Source organism: Oncorhynchus keta, chromosome 25, assembly GCF_023373465.1.
Source record: "Oncorhynchus keta strain PuntledgeMale-10-30-2019 chromosome 25, Oket_V2, whole genome shotgun sequence".
In the NCBI taxonomy this organism is placed as follows: Eukaryota; Metazoa; Chordata; class Actinopteri; order Salmoniformes; family Salmonidae; genus Oncorhynchus; species Oncorhynchus keta.
Genome location: NC_068445.1, coordinates 12927203 through 12939751, shown reverse-complemented (window position 1 = coordinate 12939751; position 12549 = coordinate 12927203). Strand labels below are relative to the sequence as shown.

At 43.3% G+C, this 12549-nt stretch overlaps 1 protein-coding gene across 6 annotated transcripts in view; it reads right to left on the bottom strand.

The window, feature by feature from the left end:
- The window catches only part of LOC118357843 (homeobox protein cut-like 2), a 125350-nt gene that overhangs the window by 67158 nt on the left and 45643 nt on the right, over positions 1-12549 (bottom strand). For 5 of the 6 annotated variants that reach the window (XM_052478659.1, XM_052478661.1, XM_052478663.1 and 2 more), the window contains exons 2-3: positions 1269-1379; positions 354-401 (exon numbers count right to left, since the gene is read on the bottom strand). In XM_052478659.1, coding sequence (XP_052334619.1) covers positions 354-401; positions 1269-1379 — 159 coding nt within the window. Of the gene's footprint in view, positions 1-353; positions 402-1268; positions 1380-1548; positions 1675-12549 lie in introns of those variants that run through there. The other variant, XM_052478664.1, reaches the window with a different exon arrangement.

Here is a 12549-nt window from a genome sequence, read left to right as displayed (position 1 = left end):
CTTTTTCAATATGGAAGCGTCAGAGAGGGCACTGAGAATGCACAATCCCAAACAGGAAATGAGGGCTTGTCTCAGGGAAGAGAATATGAGTAGCCAGATATCTGATCATCTAATGGCAGATAGAGAGCTACTCCACTTTGACAGAGAAGATACCAGTCAATAAGGATCAGATGAAGTGTAACATGAAAACGGGGTCCTTACACATTCATTTCTATCCCGGACCCACCCTATCATCCATCCAAGGCCACAGTTTCATGTGCTGAGTTTTTTTGTGTCAGGATGTAGTGGTCATGTTTCTCTAAATCACGTCAAAGCCCCACCGGCAAAACATGGACAAGGAGAAGTAGACTCACCTGAGCTTGGAAAGACTTGAGGACAGGAGCCACCATCTCCCGGACTTCCTGAATACAGACAAACAGAACAAATGCTTACCATTTTTGAGACATTAGAAGCCAATTGCCCTGGTGAGGACCGGGAAAGACTTCTACTGCACTTTGTATTGTAATTTGTCTCAATAGCATTGAACATGCTTATACTTGTTATGGACCATTTTAACGAACAACTGCCAAATGTCTAATGGACAACTGTCAAATGTCAAATGCTGTTTGATCCCAGATGTATTTTACTTTAGCACAAATTCCATCAGAAGAAGCAACATCTCTGGTTTGGGCTGAAGTGTGAGGGAGGGAGGAAGATGGGGGGGTGTTATAAATTGGGAAAAGCTGAGGAGTTTGAGTGAGAGTCTGTAAGTGGGGATTTCCAGCTTGTACAAACTCCAGCCGCTCCCTTCCTCCTGGCTCTCAGTCAGCCCCCGGTAAGGGGATAGTCTGCCTGTGGTGACAGCCTGATCCTGCCTTCTGCACCTGTACTATACTGACAAGATTACAGCACACTCTCACACAGGGATAGGGGCTCTGTAGTCTGACTGGGAGATCCCAGGAACCCTGACCTTAAACAACACCTAGCTATAGGCCACAGGGTCTCAATTAAACCTTCGCAGACCTGGAGGAGGGGGGTGGGGTAATGACTGACTTGTCCCAAGCATTGTGCGCCAATGATATACACTAAAGCAGATTTGAAAAATAAATACAAAATTACAGGCACATATTGTAGGTAAGCGGGGCTCAAACACTGCCAGAGACTGAGAAAGTCAGTCTGCCTAGTGGAGCGGAGACGAGCCGAATGACACGCAGAACTCATGGCAGGGTTGGGAGAAGGCACGGGGTTGGAGGGTGAAAGGGGCAGGGGGGGGGGGAGGGGGCACTCACCTCCGGAACATTTCTCTTGAACTCCCGGCTCAGCTCCACCAGGTGCTTGTGGGAGTGCTCGCTCTCTTCCTGTCGCCCCGCCAGCTCAGACGCTATTGAGTTTAGCTCCCTCTATAAACACAGACAAAGAGAGAGAGTTAGAAAAAGAGAGGTAGAGAGAGACAGCACTTAGAGAGGCTGCCAACAGTCATACAGTGCAGCTTAAAGGTGACATAAATAAAAATACACTGCTGAATATTAACAATGTAATCCTTCATGATCTTATAGCGGTAATACTTACTGCAAGCCCTGGCCCATAAATAATTAAGCCAAAATAAATCCAATGCCTACAGTAGCTGAAAGCCTTTTAGATAATCAGTATTTGAAATAATCAATACGCTTGCAACAACCATGGAACTCCAGTGAGAGAGAGTGGAGAGAGAGAGAGAGTGACGAGAGAGAGAGAGAGAGAGAGAGAGAGAGAGAGAGAGAGAGTGACGAGAGAGAGAGAGAGAGAGAGAGAGAGAGAGAGAGAGAGAGAGAGAGAGAGAGAGACGAGAGAGAGAGAGAGAGAGAGCGAGAGAGAGAGAGAGAGAGAGAGAGAGAGAGAGAGAGAGAGAGAGAGAGAGAGAGAGAGAGAGAGAGAGAGAGAGAGAGAGAGAGAGAGAGAGAGAGAGGAGAAAGAGAGAGAGAGTGTGGAGAAAGAGAGAGGAGAGAAAAAGCAAAAACAAGGCAGAGTCACGTGGGAAGGACCCAATATCCTGACAAATACCCTTATAAACAAATACAGAGCTTCCTGGAGAAACGAGGAGCTGATTTCAAGCCCAGACAAGATTCAAACACAAAGCACTGTCCGTTCTTTCTGCCACAATAAACACAGATAACAGTGAAGCCTCTTCCTTATTCAAATCTCTCTTCCACTGCCTTCCTACATCTTGACATTGATGTCAGGTAGGGCTGGGACGGTCATGGAAGTTTAGACGACAGTTAAAGCCAGCCATAATAACCATTTGAATAGCACTTTGGATTTGAAATTATAATGACTATGGGGGTTAAAGTGCAGACTGTCAGCTTTAATTTGAGGGTATTTTCCTCCTTATCGGGTGAACTGTTTAGAAATTACAGCACTTTTTGTACACAGTCCACCCATTTTAGGGGACCAAAAGTATTGGGACAGATTCACTTACACTACATAAAAGTATGTGGACACCTCTTCAAATTAGTGGATTTGGCTATTTCAGCCACACCCATTGCTGACAGATGTATAAAATCGAGCACACCGCCATGCAATCTCCATAGACAAACATTGGCAGTAGAATGGCCCGTACTGAAGAGCTTAGTGACTTTCAATGTGGCACTGTCATAGGATGCCACCTTTCCAACAAGTCAGTTAATCAAATTTCTGCCCTGCTAGAGTTGCCCTGTTCAACTGTAAGTGCTGGTATTGTGAAGTGGAAACATCTAGGAGCAACAATGGCTCTGCCGCAAAGTGGTAGGCCACACAAGCTCATAGATCTGTTCCGCCGAGTGCTGAAACGGTTTCCTCAACCGAGTTACAAACTGCCTCTGGAAGCAACGTCAGCACAATAACTGTTCATCGGGAGCTTCATGTAATGGGTTTCCATGGCCGAGCAGCGGCACACAAGCCTAACATCACCATGCACAATGCCAAGCCTCGGCTGGAGTGGTGTAAAGTTTGTCGTAATTGGACTCGGGAGCAGTGGAAACGCATTCTCTGGAGTGATGAATCATGCTTCACCTTCTGGCAGTCCAGGGGAAGTTTGGGGAAAGCCCTTTCCTGTTTCTACCATGACAATGCCCCTGTGCACAAAGCAAGGTCCATACAGAAATGGTTTGTTGAGATCGGTGTGGAAGAACTTGACTGGCCTGCACAGAGCCCGGACCTCAAACCCATCGAAAACCATACTTTGGGATATATTGGAACGCCAACATCGAGCTTTGGCTAATTGCCCAACATCAGGCCCGACCTCACTAATGCTCTTGTGTGGAAGCAAGTCCCCGCAGCAATGTTCCAACATCTGGGGGAAAGCCTTCCCAGTAGGGTGGAGGCTGTTATAGCAGCAAAGGAGGGCCCAAATCCATATTAATGTCCATGATTTTGGAATGAGATGTTTAACTTTTGGCCATGTAGTGTATACAGTATGTGTATTAAAGTAGTCAGTTTAGTATTTGGTAGTATTTGGTCTCATATTCCTAGCACGGCATGATTACATCAAGTCTGTGATTCCACAAACTTGTTGGATGCATTTGCTGTTTGTTTTGGTGGTGTTTCAGAGAATGTAGCGCCAAATTGAAATGAATGGTAAATAATGTATTGTGTCATTTTGGAGTAGATTGTATTGTAAATAAGAATAGAATATGTTTCTGAACACCGTGGATGCAACCATGATTACGGATAGACCAACATGAATCGTGAACAATGACACAACTATCATACCCTGTTAATCTCTCACCATTACAATAACAGGGGAGGTTATAGCATATTTTGGGAGTATGCTGTTATGCCTCTGTAACTTTCTCACTCATCATTACTCACGGTTTATTCAGGATTATCCGTAATCATTCTAGCATCCACATTAACGTAGAAGTGTTTAGAAACATATTCTATTCTTATTTACAATAAAAGTGACTCCAAAATGGTAATCCAAAGTGATTGGAGTAGAGAGCCAAAACAACAACATTGTCATGGCCTCTCAACTGACATTAAGAGAAAACAATTTGAAATCAAATCTTATTTGTCACATGCGCCGAATACAACAGGTGTAGTACGCACAGTGAAATGCTGAATACAAGCCCTTAACCAACAATGCCGTTAAGAAAAAAAGTTGAAGTATTTACTAAAATAATCTGGGAGAAAAAGAAAAAGAAAACAAATAATTAAGGAGCAACAATAAAATAACAGTAGTGAGGCTACAGGGAGTACTGGTACAGAGTCAATGTGGAGATTATATACAGGGAGTACTGGTACAGAGTCAATGTGGAGGCTATATACAGGGAGTACTGGTACAGAGTCAATGTGGAGGCTATATACAGGGAGTACTGGTACAGAGTCAATGTGGAGGCTATATACAGGGAGTACTGGTACAGAGTCAATGTGGAGGCTATATACAGGGAGTACTGGTACAGAGTCAATGTGGAGATTATATACAGGGAGTACTGGTACAGAGTCAATGTGGAGGTTATATACAGGGGGTACTGGTACAGAGTCAATGTGGAGGCTATATACAGGGAGTACTGGTACAGAGTCAATGTGGAGGCTATATACAGGGAGTACTGGTACAGAGTCAATGTGGAGGCTATATACAGGGAGTACTGGTACAGAGTCAATGTGGAGGCTATATACAGGGAGTACTGGTACAGAGTCAATGTGGAGGTTATATACAGGGGGTACTGGTACAGAGTCAATGTGGAGGCTATATACAGGGAGTACTGGTACAGAGTCAATGTGGAGGCTATATACAGGGAGTACTGGTACAGAGTCAATGTGGAGGCTATATACAGGGAGTACTGGTACAGAGTCAATGTGGAGGCTATATACAGGGAGTACTGGTACAGAGTCAATGTGGAGGCTATATACAGGGAGTACTGGTACAGAGTCAATGTGGAGGCTATATACAGGGAGTACTGGTACAGAGTCAATGTGGAGGCTATATACAGGGAGTACTGGTACAGAGTCAATGTGGAGGCTATATACAGGGAGTACTGGTACAGAGTCAATGTGGAGGCTACATACAGGGAGTACTGGTACAGAGTCAATGTGGAGGCTATATACAGGGAGTACTGGTACAGAGTCAATGTGGAGGCTATATACAGGGAGTACTGGTACAGAGTCAATGTGGAGGTTATATACAGGGGTACTGGTACAGAGTCAATGTGGAGGTTATATACAGGGAGTACTGGTACAGAGTCAATGTGGAGGCTATATACAGGGAGTACTGGTACAGAGTCAATGTGGAGGTTATATACAGGGGTACTGGTACAGAGTCAATGTGGAGGTTATATACAGGGAGTACTGGTACAGAGTCAATGTGGAGGCTATATACAGGGAGTACTGGTACAGAGTCAATGTGGAGGTTATATACAGGGAGTACTGGTACAGAGTCAATGTGGAGGCTATATACAGGGAGTACTGGTACAGAGTCAATGTGGAGGTTATATACAGGGGGTACTGGTACAGAGTCAATGTGGAGGTTATATACAGGGAGTACTGGTACAGAGTCAATGTGGAGGCTATATACAGGGAGTACTGGTACAGAGTCAATGTGGAGGTTATATACAGGGGGTACTGGTACAGAGTCAATGTGGAGGTTATATACAGGGGGTACTGGTACTGAGTCAATGTGGAGGTTATATACAGGGAGTACTGGTACAGAGTCAATGTGGAGGCTATATACAGGGAGTACTGGTACAGAGTCAATGTGGAGGCTACATACAGGGAGTACTGGTACAGAGTCAATGTGGAGGCTACATACAGGGAGTACTGGTACAGAGTCAATGTGGAGGCTACATACAGGGAGTACTGGTACAGAGTCAATGTGGAGGCTACATACAGGGAGTACTGGTACAGAGTCACATAGGTGTTCCTTTTGTCCAGGTGGGAAAGGGCAGTGTGGAGTGCAACAGAGATTGCATCATCTGTGGATCTGTTGGAGCGGTATGTAAACGCCTGGTTATGAGTGGTTATTTTATTTTCATGACGATCTTCATCCATAACCGTCGGTGCAAATATTGTCACTAAAATGTTCCCCATTAGCAGGTAGCCTAACGGTTCAGAGCATTGGCCCAGTAGACGAAAGGTTGCTGGTTCAAATCCCAGAGCCGGAAAGGTGGAAAAATCTGCTGTTCTGCCCTTGAGCAATGCAGTTAACCACCCAACAACAACTGCTTTCTGGACAGTTGATTAAGGCAGCCCCCTGCACCTCTAATTCAGAGGGGTTGGGTTAAATGCAGAAGACACATTTCGGTTGAATGCATTCAGTTGGGCAACTGACCGGGTATCCCCTTTCCCTAGTGTAACAAATCATGCCTGAATAACAACTCATATTGTTTGAATATAGGATATCAAATAGATCCTTCAATACCTGGTGATACAGTACTTGCATGTTGTTAGAACTAAAACTCCACCCTATCAACATCCAAAGTGATTTATACAAGCCTCACCATACCACATGCCATCCACAAATTCAACTGATCAATCATCCAATTTCCAGCTCCAAAAAAAAATACATCTCAAATCTTCCTAGAGTACAAGTCTCCACTGAGGCAAACAACGTTTGTCCCTCTTCAATCCCATCTCTTTTCCTCTCCTCTTGGACTGGTTTTATTTGATGACGGTATTCCCTTGTAACTGCTGGCATACAATATAAAACTGGAGTGGGGGATTCAATTACCACAGTGAATTTATATATGCTGGAAAATTCAATTGACTGTGTTTTAATTAATCTCCAGTCTTACTTAAAGGCAATTTAATAAATTATCACAAGCCAAAAAAGAGAGTGAAAACCGAGGGATAAAACTCCAGTTCCATATTTGAAACATTTAACTTATTCTACTTATTCCCAGTGAAGGCATTTTAACCCTTCAATTTGATCACATCTTGATGTAATTAGATTCCTGTATTGGTCCTTGAAAAGAGGCCATTTTTGTCACTCCAAAACCAGCGACAGAATGCTCCATTTGACGAGTCTTATTTGATATCCCTTGGTGACAATTATGCCTTTGTTCAAAACAGTCCTTTGCCTCAGGACTTTCTCCAAGAGTCCGAATGGATTACATTCCCCTTGGCCCATCCCTTTCTAACGTAATTACAGGGCCTTCAGAAAGTAGTCATTCCCCTTGGCCCATCCCTTTCTGACGTAATTACAGGGCCTTCAGAAAGTAGTCATTCCCCTTGGCCCATCCCTTTCTGACGTAATTACAGGGCCTTCAGAAAGTAGTCATTCCCCTTGGCCCATCCCTTTCTAACGTAATTACAGGGCCTTCAGAAAGTAGTCATACCCCTTGGCCCATCCCTTTCTGACGTAATTACAGGGCCTTCAGAAAGTAGTCATTCCCCTTGGCCCATCCCTTTCTAACGTAATTACAGGGCCTTCAGAAAGTAGTCATTCCCCTTGGCCCATCCCTTTCTGACGTAATTACAGGGCCTTCAGAAAGTAGTCATTCCCCTTGGCCCATCCCTTTCTAACGTAATTACAGGGCCTTCAGAAAGTAGTCATTCCCCTTGGCCCATCCCTTTCTAACGTAATTACAGGGCCTTCAGAAAGTAGTCATTCCCCTTGGCCCATCCCTTTCTGACGTAATTACAGGGCCTTCAGAAAGTAGTCATACCCCTTGGCCCATCCCTTTCTGACGTAATTACAGGGCCTTCAGAAAGTAGTCATACCCCTTGGCCCATCCCTTTCTGACGTAATTACAGGGCCTTCAGAAAGTAGTCATACCCCTTGGCCCATCCCTTTCTGACGTAATTACAGGGCCTTCAGAAAGTAGTCATTCCCCTTGGCCCATCCCTTTCTAACGTAATTACAGGGCCTTCAGAAAGTAGTCATTCCCCTTGGCCCATCCCTTTCTGACGTAATTACAGGGCCTTCAGAAAGTAGTCATACACCTTGGCCCATCCCTTTCTAACGTAATTACAGGGCCTTCAGAAAGTAGTCATACACCTTGGCCCATCCCTTTCTGACGTAATTACAGGGCCTTCAGAAAGTAGTCATTCCCCTTGGCCCATCCCTTTCTAACGTAATTACAGGGCCTTCAGAAAGTAGTCATTCCCCTTGGCCCATCCCTTTCTGACGTAATTACAGGGCCTTCAGAAAGTAGTCATACACCTTGGCCCATCCCTTTCTGACGTAATTACAGGGCCTTCAGAAAGTAGTCATACCCCTTGGCCCATCCCTTTCTGATGTAATTACAGGGCCTTCAGAAAGTAGTCATTCCCCTTGGCCCATCCCTTTCTAACGTAATTACAGGGCCTTCAGAAAGTAGTCATTCCCCTTGGCCCATCCCTTTCTAACGTAATTACAGGGCCTTCAGAAAGTAGTCATTCCCCTTGGCCCATCCCTTTCTGACGTAATTACAGGGCCTTCAGAAAGTAGTCATTCCCCTTGGCCCATCCCTTTCTGACGTAATTACAGGGCCTTCAGAAAGTAGTCATACACCTTGGCCCATCCCTTTCTGACGTAATTACAGGGCCTTCAGAAAGTAGTCATACCCCTTGGCCCATCCCTTTCTGATGTAATTACAGGGCCTTCAGAAAGTAGTCATACCCCTTGGCCCATCCCTTTCTGACGTAATTACAGGGCCTTCAGAAAGTAGTCATACCCCTTGGCCCATCCCTTTCTGACGTAATTACAGGGCCTTCAGAAAGTAGTCATACCCCTTGACGTATTCCACATTTTGTTGTGTTACAAGCTGAATACAAAATGGATTAAATATATTTTTTATCATCCATCGACACACTATTACCCCATAGTGACTAAGTGAAAACGAGTTTTTAGAAACGTTTGGAAATTTATTGAAAATTAAATACAATAATATTTCATTTACAGTACATACAGTAAGTATTCAACCCCCTGAGTCAATACATGTTAGAATCACCTTTGGCAGCGATTACAGCTGAGAGTCTTTCCGGGTAAGTCTCCAAGATCTTAGCACACCAGGATTTCACAATATTTGCACATTATTATTTGTCAAATTCATCAAGCTCTGTCAAAGTTGGTTGTTGATCATTATCAGACAATATTTATATTTGGCCTTGTGTTTTAGGTCATTGTCCTGCTGAAAGGTGAATTTGTCTCCCAGTTTCTGTTGGGAAGCAGGCTGAACCAGGTTTTCCTCTAGGATTTTGCCTGTGCTTAGCTATTATCCTAAAAAAAACTCCCTTGCCAATGACAAGCATACCCATAACGTGATGCAGCCACCACCATGCTTGAAAATATGGAGAGTGGTACTCAGTGATGTGTTGTGTTGGATTTGTCCCAAACATAACACTTGTATTTAGGACATAAAGTTAATTTCTATGCCACATTTTTTGCAGTTTTACTTTAGTGGCTTAATTGCAAACAGGATGCATGTTTTGGAATATTTTTTATTCTGTACAGACTTCCTTCTTTTCACTACGCTATTTAGGTTAGTTTTGTGGAGTAACTTCAATGTTGTTGATCTATCCTCAGTTTTCTCCTATCACAGCCATTAAACTCTGTAACTGTTTTAAAGTCACCATTGACCTCATTTTGAAATCCCTGATTGGTTTCCTTCCTCTCCGACAACTGAGTTAGGAAGGACACATGTATCTTTGTCGTAACTGGATGTATTGATACACCATCCAAAGTGTAATTAATAACTTCATCATGCTCAAAGGGATATTCAATGTCTGTTGTTATATTTTTACCCATCTACCAATAGGTGCCCTTCTTTGCGAAGCATTGGAAAACCTCCCTGATCTTTGTGGTTGAATCTGTCTGAAATTCACTGCTCAACTGAGGGACCTTACAGATTATTGTTCATGTGGGGTACAGAGATGAGGCAGTCATTCAAAAATCAAGATAAACACTATTATTGCACAAAGAACAAAGAGTGAGTCCATGCAACTTATCATGAAACTTGTTAAGCAAATGTTTACTCCTGAACTTATTGAGGCTTGCCATATCAAAGGGGTTAAATACTTATTGACTAAAGATATTTCAGCTTTTCATTTTTAAATAAAATGTTAAATCATTCTAAGAACATAATTCCACTTCGACGTGGGGTATTGTGTGTAAGCCAGTGACACAAAATATCAATTTAATCCAATTTAAGTGCAGCCTGTAACGCAACAAAATGTGGAAAAAGTCAAGGGGTGTGAATACTTTTAAGAGGCAGATTGGAGATTGGGAATCCTGATGTTTACTGCAAAACCAAGCATTGTATTTTGGTAAGAAGCATATTCCTATTTGTTTCCCTACTGCCTGCACTCCTACAAACTAGTCACTGTTCGTCAGTCAGCCCTTCTACCACATCTAGAATTGGATTTTTCTGAGATTTGGGACTTGGCTGTGAGGAGTGGGCTAACCTCCAACAGATTCAAGCAGCTCTAGACCACCAGCTAATTTGGCTGAGAGAGAATCCTGGTAGAAGTGGCTTTGTGTGGATTATAGTGCTGATTCTGAATTGCCCAGTGCTTGCTTCATTGACAAAGAGGCTGTAAAGTAAAGCAAATCATATTGATGCCTCATTCAGTCAAGTTGACAACAATTTCTGGTCCTGCTTCACATGAACAGTCCAACAACATATGTATAGTATTTAAATGTTCTTAGGACGTCATTGAAAATAAGAATTTGTTCTTAACTGACTTGCCTAGTTAAATAAAGGTCAAATAAATAAATAAACATGGTAGTTATGTGGGTATTTTGTAAGTAGAGTGTATAGTACAGTGTTTGCAGTATGCTCAAAGTCCTCTCCATGTTAATTAATTGCAAAAGTGGAAGCATCAGTCTACAGTGTTGGACAAGGAGTGTAACACTTCTAAAAACATATCAAATGGCATCATAGCAGAGCATTGCTTTTGATTGCATCTTACATATACCAGTGAGGGAACAGACTTCCGTTCCATTCAGTTGTAAGTGACTTCAGCAATGAGAACAGTGAATACTCCCATGGGAGTAAAACAACAATAGCTAGTTCCCTGGCCTTTCTGAAAAGGCTGGGCAACAGCACATCAAATAAAACCTGCTGTCTGTCCACTTTCTTGAAGGGAACTGAAGCAGAACATTTTGTGTGCCTGTTTGGTTTTCTTGAAGAGACGGATGATGGAGCAACTATAAAACATAGTGTACTTCAAGTCTCTTCAAGATTTTCACCGCACTAATCAAATCTGATCCATTCCAACTTGAGCTTTGGGCAACTTTGAGATCTCTGATAAGATTCACTTATCCATCTCCATGATGCTAAGCTTATATCTGCATGGAGAAACCAAAACAACAACAACACACACAAATCCAGAGGTCCGATACTCCTGATTGCCTACATTGAAAATAGGGGGAGTAAGCAAGTTCCATTCCCTAGGCAAAGAATAATTTCCCAGTAATCGTTTGACAGGTTTTAAAAAAGGCGATCGGGACCGAATTTTCAGTATGTGGCAGTCGGGTCAATACCGAGCTCCTGTCATTAAGCCTCTGCCAGTCAAACATCCAGCCGTAATTGATGAGTTTCCTCTAGGGAGGGCGGAGCTGTCGCTGGGGTGGGGAGGCGTAGGGGGGATGCTGAGCAGGCCGGTCCTGAGGGAGGGAGTGATGGGGAGGCCCAGGCTGGGCCCTGCTGAGAACAGCGTCTGTGGAGGAGCCATCACATGTCTTGACAGACAGCCAGTCACACAGCATTGAGCGGGTCAGGTATTTATGCATATGTGTGTTGTGTTGCAGAAAAGACTGCAGGGAGTGGTCTCATTGGACCCAACGGAGGGAGTGGTCTCATTGGACCCAACGGAGGGAGTGGTCTCATTGGACCCAACGGAGGGAGTGGTCTCATTGGACCCAACGGAGGGAGTGGTCTCATTGGACCCAACGGAGGGAGTGGTCTCATTGGACCCAACAGAGGGAGAGGAAAAACAAGACAAGAAAAATGTTGGGTAATGGTGATAAAGCAGGGGAGAGATGATCTCAGGAATATAATGCGTTTGGTACTAGAATATATCGACAATGCTATGAAACAAATCCCTATTGGACCATTGCCAGCATTGATGTTAGCCATTAGAAATAGTATGAATATTTATTAAAGCTTGTTAGTCCATCAATCCCACTCCAAATCATTTACATCCACTGACGTTAGTCTATAAACACATTCAATACACAAAATACATACAACAACAGTAACGACAGTACAAATGTGAAGCTACTATATTGTAGAGCAGCAGTCTACATTTGACATTGATTCATTAAAGCTACTCCTCTTGATTACGTCTGTGGTTGTACGCAGTTTTTTGGCCTTCCACAAAGAAAGAAAATGACTAAGATATTGCAATATAAGTTAGACTGAGTCACAAGCACTATATTGCGTAGTGGGCTTGGACAGCACAAATGAAATAGGAAAAGAATCGGGCAGGGAGGAAAGAGGGGAAAATGCAAATGGAGATATTCTTTTTCTTTTTGTATCCCATCTAATTGCAATCATAGGCAGATGTCTGAAAGTGCGACAGTATCAGCAGAATTGCTGCTGAGAGCACAGAATCTTTGTCTAAAAATAATCAGACATTCTGTGTGCTGCTGTTTGTTATAATGGTAATCGATGCTGGAGGCTTTGAATTCCATCA